Source organism: Larimichthys crocea, unplaced genomic scaffold, assembly GCF_000972845.2.
Source record: "Larimichthys crocea isolate SSNF unplaced genomic scaffold, L_crocea_2.0 scaffold533, whole genome shotgun sequence".
NCBI lineage: Eukaryota > Metazoa > Chordata > Actinopteri > Sciaenidae > Larimichthys > Larimichthys crocea.
Window position 1 is genome coordinate 35,735 of NW_020856972.1, and position 13,239 is coordinate 48,973.

The following is a 13,239-nucleotide window of genomic DNA, read 5'->3' on the forward strand; positions in this document are numbered from 1 at the left end:
TCTGTTGTTTAGGTGGGTTTCGCCACCTGATTGCTATACTTAAAAAAACTCCCCTTTACTAACCTGGGAACTGTGATCTGGGCGTAATGGTTTCCATCCCATCGCACTTGGAGACCAAATGTTGTCTGCAGGGTGATGTACTGACCGGCAAGACTGAGGGAGATGAGAGGAGAGGGGGAGTGAGGGAGGGCCACCCGCCTTCCATTCACCTGGGAGGGAAAGATGAAAAAATGACAGAGATGAGGAGCTAATATTTGTTTCATGTTCACAGTTTCCTGTCAACTTTCATCATAATGGATAAAAGCCAGTGCACATGAATTTAAATATAGTCCAGTTTGGGGGGATAAGGTGGGAAAGCATTGACTCTGAGAAAACCAGTTTGATCTGTGGACAGATCAAACAGATGAATAAAGGAGACAATGAGGAGGAATGTGGACAGATTTCTGGGATTATGGCATTAAAAAGGATTCTTAAGGAATGAGGATGAGATAAAATAAAAAGATGAACAGAACAAGGGAGCAGCTTTGAGTTGTAATTTCACTGAAGCAGAAGATTAAGATTGATATGGAGTGATACAGCTGGTGTGTGTGTTGTTCAGTCATCCTCCTGTGACAGCTTATCCATAGACACAGAATACATGGTGCATGGGTCTGAATGTTGTCCATACTGACCAGCGTCCTCCTGGCTTTCATCAGCGTCACAGTGACTCCATTCACTGTCACATAGAGTTTTCTCAGGTACGATATTCCTGACACTCCTCTCTCCTCATTCTTTCCCTCTACTGAGAACCAAGGACCTGCACAGGGAGTGCAACAGCATACATAACCAAGGTTATCATGTGGTTATATCAAATTATTATCAAGTATTAGTCTCAAAAATCCAACAGAGCCCAGGCTCCACCATGAAAATTGTGTTTCTTATGGAAGTATGGCTTTATAAATAAAGAACTCTGAAAAAACTGGATGAGTTAGGCCAATGACCACAACAGTTGTTTTCATTTATTATGTAGTTGCAGTGCCATCTCCTGGTGTAAAGACATTTTAAAAAAGCTTTCCGTTATTGAAGTTGATGAAATGAAAGATATTTTAAACCCTGTTCCTACCTGTGTTGTTCTTGCAGGTTCTGGCTAATGTGTAGGTACATGTTCCCATGAAGCTGTAGAAGTTCTTATCGAATGTGTTGTAGTGAGGATCTCCAGACACAATACAGTCCTGAGAGCCTGAGACAGAGGGACAAGCAGTATGAACAACCCAGAGCATCACACTAATACTGAATACAAGCAGCTGACCGAACCTAAAACTCTCAGTGAAACAATGACTGAAGAAAAGTTGAGTTCTTGTTTTGACTTTCACTAGCATTCCATGACAGACACATCTGTAAGTTAACAGAACTTTATATTACTTCCATGAGCTCCACAATCAGAATCAGGACTTTTAAACAGTTATATGAGAAGAAACAGTGTTAGGAAAGACATTTGAGGGAGACTTTGTCTCTGCAAAGGTTGAACTATTATTTAAAGTGAAACCGCCTCTGTGAAATACTACATCATTTGAAGAAGATTGGTTATTCCATATAATACTACATTAGGGAGATGCTGTTTAAAGTTTACTCTCTGGTAGCAGAACTTCCAGATTCTGTTCCAGAAATTTTAAATTACTTTTATTTATAACACAAATAACCAAGTTCAGTCCATTTTCCCAGAAAGGGAAAAGTTATTTGGAGTCTTTGGAGTCAGAGTGAAGTGATTACTACATGTTACAATTTGTTTACAATTCATTGTAAGTAAGTTAAAATAATTTTGAATCTGTACAAGACAACATCTTCTGCCAAGCTGTAGCAAGGAGTCATTCTGTGATGCTGCCACTGTACAGTATAATTCATAACCAGCTGTTTGGTGGGTGTATTCTTACCTGTGGGATAGCATCCCAGCTCTCCACCCTGGAGTTTACACTCGTGCATTGGGGGGCATTCAGAGGCCACACAGGTAACGAAGGGAGCATCACACCTACACTTCAGCTGACAGTCCTCAACATAAAACTCCTCTCCAGGCTGACACACACACAAACACATTTGAACTGTGTTAGCAGAAGGATCCTCATTGGCATAATACATTCTCCAGACCCATCATTTTTCAACCATTCCAACTAAATGTCTAACCCAAATCTTTAGCACTAAAGTCTAAAACAGTTGTTTTAAGTAGTGAGGACTGCACAAAAAATGTCTGCCGAAATGTTGAAATGGTGCTTTCTAGATCAGATCAGTACCTCATAATACTGGCCATTTCTGTTGCAGCCACACGAACTCTTCTTGACACACCTGCCAGCACTCAGGACATAGCCAGGATCACACACACAAGCCTCTGAGCAGGGCCCACTGCAAGATGGGGGTTTCCCAGAACAGGTCTCCTGACAGGGGTCTGCACAGGGCTCATAGTGGCTGTTCGGGGAGCATCTCAGAGCTAGGGGGTGGATAGGAGGCTGAAGTTAGTGATACAGCAGGCAAAGAGGAATAAGCTGCTCTACTCTTGTGACAGAGCTTTTTTGGCGGGGATTGGATTCATTTCCTGGATTTCTTTAATTTTTGTATACATTCCTCCATCCATCTATGAATCCTGCATCCATTCATTCATTCACTCAACACTCACGGCAGAAGGTTTCATTCCTCCAGGGTCCAATGTTGACCCCACGGTCCTGGCATTCATTGACATAGGCTTCAATGGCTTCACACAGAATAGGCTTGGCTCCATCCAGCTCACACAGATCAAAAACACAGTCCTTGAAGTAATTCTGAAGACACACATACAGTTTGTTGAGCTACAATTCTTAATTCTGTCAGCTGTTTTAAAGTATTGTTTGGTGAACAAAAATGAGTCAAAACTAGGAATCACAAAAACCACCTAGCAAAGTGCATTACCCATATTTTTACAGGTTAGTATTAAAGTCACCGGAGTCAACTCAATAAACAGTCTATCAAGACTTCTGCAGGCAGTCTACATATCTACATATTCTTCAGAGTTGGCAAATGAGATGATTGCTATTGAGATTGTATTGCACTTTGCTAATACTCAGTTATGACTTCTTCCAAGGATATTAAAAAAGGCAATGGATATTGTCACTTTTTTTAGTCCAAAGATGGATTCGTGTAGTGACTTACATTGGGGTTGACTCTGGGGTGGCACACAGCGAAGGGACCCTTTTTGTCCAGCAGGATGCCACAGTATCCAGAACTCTCATACAGTTCCTGCTCATCTTCATCACACCCAGGGATAGTGGTGTTAGGTTTCTTATTACACCTGTGGACATGGAGTCAGTTACAAAAGCTCTCCATGCATTACAGTATGTACAGTACATATAATCTATTCAACACTTTTTATTCTATTCAAAAAGTCAGATTAAGTTTTGAAAGTATCTTTGAATGTATCCCACTCACTGTGGGTCAGTGTTCCAGCTGCTTCCAAAGTCATTGGCATTGTTGGTCAATGATCCATCTGGTTTACGGAAGTCATCTTTGGTATTTCCATTGTAATCGCCACACAGCCCACACAGCTTGTTCTGATAGCTGATAAAATTGAAATCTGCATGTTAATAATTTGTGGGGGTGAGTGCAATAAATTAATTAGTGCTAAAGGTCACCACCCCCACCACCAGTATAAGAGTTGTGACTAGTTTTCATTCTAAGTAGTAGAGTTCATTTTCAGTATGATCACAAAAGTTGCAGTAAAAATAGGATTCTTTGGACTTGGGCAGCATTTGTTCACTCACTCTTTGATTACTTTGATGTCCATGAAATGGTTTCCATCATAGCGAACAGTTACACCAAAATTCATGGACACAGTGTAGTGCTTTCCTGACTTGAACACAGAGACACTGGGGGTCGGAGACACTGGCAGGTTCACATTTGTCCCATTCAGCTGTATGGGGAAAGCAGAGCATAATGAGTGATTACTGAGGAAACAGAAACAGTTCATTATTAGAATCATGCACTGATGGCAATGACATTAGTAACTGAAAAGGTGCATGTTAAACAAAGGTGTTCATCCTCCCCCTCATTTCTTACCTGCACTGTGCCACCTTTGAGGATGGAGATCTTCACCATCTGTACATATACATGTACAGCCTTCACATAGGAGATGGTAGGTTTGTTAAAGCGATTTTCATTGTCAGCATGGACCTCAAAGTATGGCAGAGTGGTTTCGTTACAGGGTCCAGACATCAAATAACTGCAGTTGCCCATAAAGTTGTAGTTGCGTTTGTCAAAGGTGGTGTAGTGGGGATCACCAGATGCTATGCATGTGGATGTACCTACGTGAAACAAATGAAAAACTGTATGTTAGCCCTTATTTTCTTACAAACATGTTTCACTGGTCTGACTGGTTAAAGCTAAAGAAATCACTTAACTAAGAATGACAACAAATCACGTGGGAACTAAATTAGTGTATATCAGAGGTAAGACAGATATCTTTTGCTGAAGAGCAGTCACTGATCACAATTTAGAGTTGAACTAAAAAGTGCAGCAGGGTGCTGCAATTAACATATGTAACCACTGAATGCCATCTATCAAGCTGTCCACTTAGGTAGGATAAGTAGTTTCCCAGTATGTTCACATTTAGGAACACATAGTTATGCTTTTATGATTGACTGAAAACCACCACACAGGGCTTTCCACAGCCATCTTATCGCACCAGAGATATAGTTCATGAAATGGTGTTGGTTTAAATTATAGTATATGAGCATATTCTGTACACATGACATCTATTGCACGTCTGTCCGTCCTGGGAGAGGGATTCCTCCTCTGTGGCTCTTCCTGAGGTTTCTTCCACCTTTTTTCCCTGTTAAAGGTTTTTTGTGGGCAAGTATTTCCTCACTCAAACCGAGGGTCTAAGGAGAGAGGGTGTCACTCCCTGTACAGATTGTAAAGCCCTCCGAGGCAAAATGTGTTTTGTGACTTTGGGCTATACAAATAAAATTTGATTTGATTTGATAAGAGTTTGGAGGGACCACACCGTCAAAATTTCAACACTGTGAATACAATTTATAAAGAGTAAGTATATTTCAAATTTCCTGCTTGGTGGATCATAAAACAATGTCTGATCAAAAAACGCCTCAACCTTTCAAATGTTGAAAAGTAATCTGACAAACACACCCTTTTTATTGTGGGTGTGCTTGTTGGATTGGCCTGGAGTGCAGTGATGAGAGAAAGGGCAGGATTGTCCCTCCTTTTTTAAGTTCAAGTTCCTCTGGAGTCTGATTATCAACTTTAGAAGTGATCCGGTTTTTGGAACTTAAGCTAACTAAAGTTATGATAACTTTAAGATAATAAAAAGCTAAATCGTCATCAATTGGTTCTGATATTGCATTTCGGCCGATGCTTTCAGCCCCTTTTGCTCTCCACATAGACTGTTGTAACTAAAGCCCCCTAGTCAACACTCAACTAGACTTGACTACAATTCTAATTATTTGGAGTCCCAACTGTTTAAAGAGAATACCTCAGTTTGAACAATGCCACTTTTTATGACAACAGACTATCCACCTTGTGTGAAACTTTTGCCTTCAGATGTGATTGTATGGCACATAGTTTGAACTATATCATTTCTAAACTGCTAGTACCAGTTCCTGAACCAATTCCTTGACCATTTACATTATTTTAATTTACATTATTACCTTTAGGATAGCATCCTGCAACACCATTAACATCACGACACTCTTCACTGGGGTCACAGGAGTTATCAACACATTCCAATGTGTAGTTCCCAACACAGCGGCACATCTTTGAGCAGCCATCACCAAATATAATCTCACCAGGCTGAAAACAAATTGAATAAAGGATCAAACTGAACAAAGGTGCTGTACTGGAGGCCTATGTCACTAAAAGTAGTAAAAAATAGCACAAGCTTGTCATTTACTGTCTTTAGGATTATGTACTAAGGAAACGTATTCACATGGGAATGTTAACTAGGATTTCTGACCTCATAATAATTATTGTTGTCATCCAGACATCCACATTTTTCCAGAGGCACACAACGCCGTCCTTTGAAGACAAACCCTGGTTTGCAGAAGCAGCCACTCAAACATGAACCAGAACAGTTGGTGGAGGGTTCCTGACAGGTGGGGATACAAGCTGGACCACACTCTATATATTCTGCATCAGGAGGACATGGTTCTGTACAGCAGGAAAAAAAAGAGAATTGGGTGATGAAAAATTGAGAAAATGAAAAAATAAATAAAGCAAAAATAAAAATAAAGTTGGATAAGGAAATGTCATACTTGGTGGTTTAGGTGTTGTTGGTCCTGGAGTTGTTGGTTTAGGTGTTGTTGGTTTTGGAGTAGTTGGTCCTGGAGTTGATGGTTTTGGAGTAGTTGGTCCTGGAGTTGTTGGTTTTGGAGTAGTTGGTTTTGGAGTAGTTGGTCCTGGAGTTGATGGTTTTGGAGTAGTTGGTCCTGGAGTTGTTGGTTTTGGAGTAGTTGGTCCTGGAGTCGATGGTTTTGGAGTTGTTGGTCCTGGAGTCGATGGTTTTGGAGTAGATGGTCCGGGAGTTGTTGGTTTTGGCGTAGTCGGTCCAGGAGTTGGTTTTAGAGTAGTTGGTCCCGGAGTTGATGGTTTTGGAGTAGTTGGTCCCGGAGTTGAGGGTTTTGGAGTAGATGGCCCTGGAGAAGTTGGTTTTGGAGTAGTCGGTCCAGGAGTAGTTGGTTTTGGAGTAGTCGGTCCAGGAGTTGTTGGTTTTGGAGTAGTCGGTCCAGGAGTTGTTGGTTTTGGAGTAGTTGGTCCCAGAGTTGATGGTTTTGGAGTAGATGGTCTGGGAGTTGTTGGTTTTGGAGTAGATGGTCCAGGAGTTGTTGGTTTTGGAGTAGTCTGTCCTGGAGTTGTTGGTTTTGGAGTAGTCGGTCCTGTAGTTGTTGGTTTTGGAGTAGTCAGTCCCGGAGTTGATGGTTTTGGAGTAGATGGTCCGGGAGTTGATGGTTTTGGAGTAGTCGGTCCCGGAGTTGTTGGTTTTGGAGTAGTCGGTCCAGGAGTAGTTGGTCCAGGAGTTGTTGGTTTTGGAGTAGTCGGTCCAGGAGTAGTTGGTTTTGGAGTAGTCGGTCCCGGAGTTGTTGGTTTTGGAGTAGTTGGTCCAGGAGTAGTTGGTTTTGGAGTAGTCTGTCCAGGAGTTGTTGGTTTTGGAGTAGTCGGTCCTGGAGTAGTTACCGGTGGCTGAGGAGTTGTTGGCTGAGCTATAAGTGAAAAATATACGGTTCCTCATAAAACCATTGTTGACACAGCACATCTGTATTTTGAATTTCTCTGGTCAGTTTCTCACCTTTGCAGGCCATCACACACACAGCATCAACAGCAATATCTGTCAGATGAGTTTCCCCAAATGTACCCAAAATCACAAACTGAAATACATAGAAAAGTGACAAGAAAATCAACATGAGCCTCTGCACATACATACATACAATACAGAGAAACAACTTCTACTATTTACCTGAATGGCAGCAGTTCCCAGATAGCGGACTTCTGCAGGCTTCCAGCCTTGACCCTGGTTCCCTCTGACAGTGAAGAGAGCTGGTCCAAGGCTTTCATCTGGTAAAAATAGAAAAATAAACATTTTCATGCTGTCTGTGTTCCTGCGTGTAGGAACATAACAGGAAACACAGTCTTACCTGTGGTCATGGTGTGGACACTAAGCTCCATGGTGGTGCTGGTGCCGTACAGGTAATAGTGGAAAGTGAGGTCCAGACATCCAGAAGAGGGGTTTATTAGAGGACTTCTGATCTGAGACGTTTCTCCAGGCACAGCCTCCAGAGATTCTAACAACATGTAGGCGCCCACTACATATGAAAAAGTCAAAATAAACAACTGCAATTTAGACAAAATTACATAAAACAAATAAAATCAATGATAGTTGGGGATTTACTACAATAATGTGTCTAGATTTAACAGCTAAATGCCAACAACTAACAATAGTTTGATCATGGTGAATATGGTGAATGAGAAGTAAACACAAAAAGTGAAATAATTAGAAGAAATAATGCAAATGTGAACTTTAACCTTACTTTTTTAGTTTTGCACAAAAACACTCATATAGTCAAATGTATTTTCATTAATATGGCAGCTGATCATGTCTTCAGAAAATAATTTGTTGTCTTTTAATTTATTTCACCATTGTGACAGATTCACAGCTATTTCGATATAGACTGTTGAAAATAAGAACGACTCACATCCAGGTTTGGAGAAGTCATCATCAGGTCCGCTTCCTTCAGTGCCCGATGGCCCAACCCACTGACTGAAGCCAAACAAATCAGGGTTGTCAGTTCGAGTCATCCACTCACAAAGGTCATCAAGAGTGTCAAAATCACAGCCGGAAACACAGGCTGTGGACAAAACATTTAGAAAATCAATGATACAGCAATATGTGTGTGTGTTTGTGTGCACATGTGTGTAAACTCACAGGGACATGCTCCTTCACTAATGACAATGTTGTCCAGAGCTGAGTCACAGGAAGCACTGAAGCCTCTCTGAGCCTCGAACACAATCTAAAGACAGAGGGACAAAACATCATCATGACTAAAACAGTCATATTAACTTTGTGTATTGGTTATAGATTGAGTCAGCTGCTCAGATTCAATTGAGACACTAATCTTTGTATGGAAATGCATCCATCTTCAGCTAACTCACATGGATGCTCTGACTGCTGGGTTTTGACACAGTGACAGAGCCCTGCAGCCACGATGGACTCTGGATACCCGTCTTCTTCCAGACCTGCTCCTCACCGCTTGGTCTGTTGACCAGAACCTTCAACACATTGGTATTGTCTGAGCCATACATGTAGTATCGAAACTGGACACAGATCTGAGAGGCTGATGATGAGAGGGCAGGGCTCAGCAGACGGGCTTTCTGTCCATTAGCCACATTGTCACACTCATGGTAGATATAGTAGCCGTCTGCAGGCAGATTGAGACAGAAGGAAGACATACTTATCTGATCATAATCTCAATCATAAAAAAGAGAAAATAGTACAAAAGTGAAATATTTCAAATAAACCATTCATTTAGAACTGACTTCCATCAGGGTAGTCTCCACTGGGACCAGTGTCAGCTGTTGGAGTAGAGCCTTTATGTCTTGTCCAGTCATTGTTGTCTGTGGTGTCCTGACTGAACCTGCAGAACGGGTCACTGTCCTGGTTAAAGTCACAGGAGGTCAGCACTGCAGCTGGAGCAACACAAACACAGCACAGTATTATTATAGGCATTATCATATAATGTAATATAATTTACTATCAAAGCAATTCATGATAAAAACGATATAAACCAGTAGCTACCTGCTTCTTATTATAAATTATTCACCTGACCAACTGACAAAATTTTATAATTTAGTTATTCAATTAAATGTTATTTATATAATACCAATTCACACACAAAAGCTATTTCTTGACATTTTCTATACAGAGCAGATCTAGACTATACTCTTTATAATATTATCTACAGAGACTCAACAATATATGATCATTTATCAGTTCAGGTCATAAACTACCTCTCCCTTGTGTAAATATTCCTCATCTTCAAGTAAACATGTTGATTTAGTTTAATTTCAATCAAATCAAAAGTTCCAGTAACATTTTAACAACACAGGTGTGATCATTTGCTCTGAGTGAGTACTGATATGTTCCTCTACTTTACTGTGTGCATGGCTGGGCTGTGTTAGCACAGTGTGAAAGTGTTTTGTTGCTTATGCATAGTGAAGATAAGGAGCTGTAAAATGGTAAAGTCCACATGCATCCCAAGTATAGTGCGATGGAGGCAGTGGATCACATGCTGTGATACAGCCATATTACTTGTATGTTTCAGTGTATGTGTGTGTGCTAAAGACACACAGAATTTACTGGATGATTATAAGCAACCTACCATTTTCTCTCTGTGATCCCTGCAGGCTGTAAAACAGAAGAACGCAATGGTTAAAGCGTTTCCATTTATAGTAAAGAAGCCAAAAAAAAGAGAGATATCACTGGTATCTATATATTAGCAAAGATGAATTATTCAATTCAAATTCAGGAACACCTTTACAATTCAGGTCCAGATGCATAACTATAACTATATAAACCATGCTGTCATTGTTATGTAGTTACAGATGAAGGAAATAGGAGTAACCACTGAGCTTTAATCTATGTAGGCTAAAGAGTCAGTCATTCTAAAAATGCAGGATAACTCCCATAACCAGCATCACTGTGACCAAAGAGCTCCTAGAAATCAAAGTGCAACTTGTGAATTCAGAACACTATTGAATTATCCAAGGCTCCAGCTTTACTGGAGCTTCATACTGTTAAACAGAGATTTCATGAAAATTCACACTGAATAGCAGCTCAACTTTAGAAATACTGAGGTGCAAGTGCACATGCGAAGACACGCAGAGTCTGTAAAATCAACACATTTGGATTTTCTACATGTAAAACCTAAAATTAGAAGTCTGAATATATTTTTGATGCCTTCTCCATACTACCAGGTACAAACCTTTGTGTGTAGTCACTGGATATTTTATGTGTTGCTTCACTTGTAAATGTAAAGAGTCTAAAAAAAATCTGTATCAGCCACCAAAGATCCCAAAATTCCATGACCATGATCTCACTGTCCTCAAGGTCTGTCTCTGAAGATGTTCTGAAGGAACATTATGTATATAAATGCGATAATATCATAGGGATCAAATTAGTTACTGCAGACATGAATAAATATTGTAATGATAAACTAAATAAGTAGTAACTTTTCATAATTGAATAAGCATTCTAATCATCATTTTACTACTTTGCTACTGTTCAGATGTTGCTGTGATTGAATCATCAGTTTACGGCTCAGCTGATGGCTCTTTAAATGTGTTAATTGATTGAAAATAATAAATAATAATAAAAAAAGAGATTGAATTGAAGATGTGTCATGGTGGACAGGTGTTTTTTGGGGAGTGACTTACCTGTGCTCTGCCTGTCCTCCTGCTCTGCACCCACACATCCATAAGAGCAGAATTAGACAAATTGATTTATCCATGGCTAACTGTTCGTTAGCAGGAGAGGAAGGCAGAGGGACAGAGCACAGGACTTTTTATAGGGGCAGAAAGGTTGGGAGGCTGGGGGTGGGGTGGAGGGAGTCCTGTGTGGAATCAGGGTGGATGTGTTGGGTGGGTGGTGTGGATGCTAAATTAATGTTGCAAAATGTGTAAATGAATAACAGAGTGATAGGTACAGGGAGTGTTCGCTTTGGTTACGCATTTGTAGGTGTTTATCAGAGCATGTGTGTGTATGTGTGTTTTCTGACCTCTCAGCAGTTTAAATGGAGGGTGGGGATGTCCAGTGGAAGACATTCTACAGATTATTGGGTAATAAACAGAAGACTTTGACCATATGGACACACCTCTACGGCTTGACTTTAATCTAATGTACATCCACCTGGTTCCACACAGTACCCCTGCTGACCTGTGTGTAAACGCAGATTCAATAGTTTGTCCTTAAATCATAAACATTCAAATATGTCTTTGAAAACTGCTAATATTTTAAATATAATTGTGCATTTCTTCTACATTTATTTAAAACATGAAATGTGTGTCTCTATCAGAAATACCTCATATTTTGACATTTATATACAAAGTTTACAATTTGTCTCAGTTGCTAAAACACTAAAACCTACTGGTTGAACAAAGTTCTCCGTTGCCTGAACTCATTTAGCTAATAGTTCAGTCTGTTGTCAATACCTTAAACCATTTCACATGGTAAAACACAATTTGCAGATCTCATTTTTTCAGCAAAACTCTAAACACATTCTCATTCTCAAAACACATTCTGCACTGTAATGCACCTGCGGAAGACATTGCTGAGAGAGGAAGAGGAACAGGGAGGGTGAGAATGAGAGGGGGAGGAAGAGTGAGAGGTCGGGGTAGAGCAGTGTTGTCTAATTATTTTGCTTTCCTCTTTATTTATTTATTTTTTTTCTGCACATTTTTTCTGCAATTGTATTTTTTAGCTTCCTGTTTTGTGAGCATATTTTAGTTCACTCCAATGTAAATATATCTGCTGTACATATGTTGCACTGACTTGTTTGGTGAAAAATAAAAGATAAATGAATATTTCAATAGCACATGTGTGTATCTGCAAATATTTCTAAAAGCATACTAAAGATGAGAGTGCTTTTCATTATGCCCAACAGTGTGTAGTTGGTTAGACAAAAATTTGTAATACGAATGAAGTGTGTGCCATCTGGATATATGAGGTGTTTTGCAATTTGTGTGTGTGGTTTGGTGAATTGTGTTAGTATTTTGATAAAACCAGCCTAGTTTGCAAAATTGTGTTTAAGCAATTGTAAAAACTGTAATAAAGTTTCTAATATAAAAAAATAAATAAATGATATAAATTAAAATTAGAGTGCAACCCAATTTGACGTGATTTTCTGTGTCCACCATAGTAAGGACATTCAGAGAGAGAACAAGTTCAGTATACTACTGTATTTTTGTAATTGCAGATTTACTGTACTACACTACATGCAGCTGTTTCAATAGACATTTGTAAAGTTCATCACTGTATGTATTGTACTACATGAATATTTTTTGGAACTGCCCATCTTTTTGTAGAATTGCAATAAACAATAAACTGTCTGGCCCTGAACATTGTGCTTTCCATTTGTTTACAGTACTGACTGCTCAATAGATTTTGACTGGTTGCAGGTTCATATCAACAAAGAACAAGAATTACAGTATCACAGAGACAAAGGGAGTTTGTCAGATGCAGGGTACAGTACTGTAAAAACACAAGGAGGAGGAAGAACAAAAAAATTGCAAAGAGCAAACATTGCAAAGATCAATTTTGAGCTACTATGATATAACATGTTTTCATTCATCAAAAGACAATGATGGGAAGATATGACATTTGTTTCGAGATTAAAAATTTACTGCTCCCTGAGAACTATATGTTTTGAACAATGTGTTTTCTATTTTTTGGTGTATTGTTTACTGGCTGCTTGATAGTGTTTATCATTTTGATCACTTTATTTATGATTTGAGAGCAGTGTTTGGTTTTGAGCACAGGTAAATCTGCTTTGTAAATAGTGCTTGAAGCTGAGGTTTTGTGTTTAATGTTTTCAGAAAATGGAGCAAGGTTCAGAAATTGTGTTTTAGCAATTGAGACATGACACGTTAGACTTCGTTTCCATAGCAACCACACTGACTCAACTTTCCATGTGCAGTTTGACCTCTGCCTCACTCCATCAGCAGTGACGCTTACACTGCTGA

General features: G+C 39.6%; 1 protein-coding gene across 2 annotated transcripts in view; it reads right to left on the reverse strand.

Annotated features, from left to right (window-relative positions):
- Positions 1 to 11,016, reverse strand: part of zanl (zonadhesin, like) — a 30,976-nt gene extending 19,960 nt beyond the window's left edge. For both annotated transcript variants that reach the window (XM_019269603.2, XM_027276717.1), the window contains exons 1-22: positions 10,936 to 11,016; positions 9,882 to 9,907; positions 9,040 to 9,189; positions 8,656 to 8,921; positions 8,429 to 8,513; positions 8,199 to 8,351; positions 7,641 to 7,808; positions 7,463 to 7,560; positions 7,295 to 7,373; positions 6,264 to 7,208; positions 5,966 to 6,159; positions 5,661 to 5,802; positions 4,057 to 4,301; positions 3,762 to 3,910; positions 3,430 to 3,558; positions 3,154 to 3,292; positions 2,645 to 2,786; positions 2,265 to 2,458; positions 1,911 to 2,049; positions 1,103 to 1,219; positions 672 to 796; positions 64 to 209 (exon numbers count right to left, since the gene is read on the reverse strand). In XM_019269603.2, coding sequence (XP_019125148.2) covers positions 64 to 209; positions 672 to 796; positions 1,103 to 1,219; positions 1,911 to 2,049; positions 2,265 to 2,458; positions 2,645 to 2,786; positions 3,154 to 3,292; positions 3,430 to 3,558; positions 3,762 to 3,910; positions 4,057 to 4,301; positions 5,661 to 5,802; positions 5,966 to 6,159; positions 6,264 to 7,208; positions 7,295 to 7,373; positions 7,463 to 7,560; positions 7,641 to 7,808; positions 8,199 to 8,351; positions 8,429 to 8,513; positions 8,656 to 8,921; positions 9,040 to 9,189; positions 9,882 to 9,907; positions 10,936 to 11,009 — 3,905 coding nt within the window. In that variant the 5' untranslated portion in view covers positions 11,010 to 11,016. The remainder of the gene's footprint in view (positions 1 to 63; positions 210 to 671; positions 797 to 1,102; positions 1,220 to 1,910; positions 2,050 to 2,264; positions 2,459 to 2,644; positions 2,787 to 3,153; positions 3,293 to 3,429; positions 3,559 to 3,761; positions 3,911 to 4,056; positions 4,302 to 5,660; positions 5,803 to 5,965; positions 6,160 to 6,263; positions 7,209 to 7,294; positions 7,374 to 7,462; positions 7,561 to 7,640; positions 7,809 to 8,198; positions 8,352 to 8,428; positions 8,514 to 8,655; positions 8,922 to 9,039; positions 9,190 to 9,881; positions 9,908 to 10,935) is intronic.
- Between the last annotated feature and the right edge of the window lie 2,223 nt (positions 11,017 to 13,239).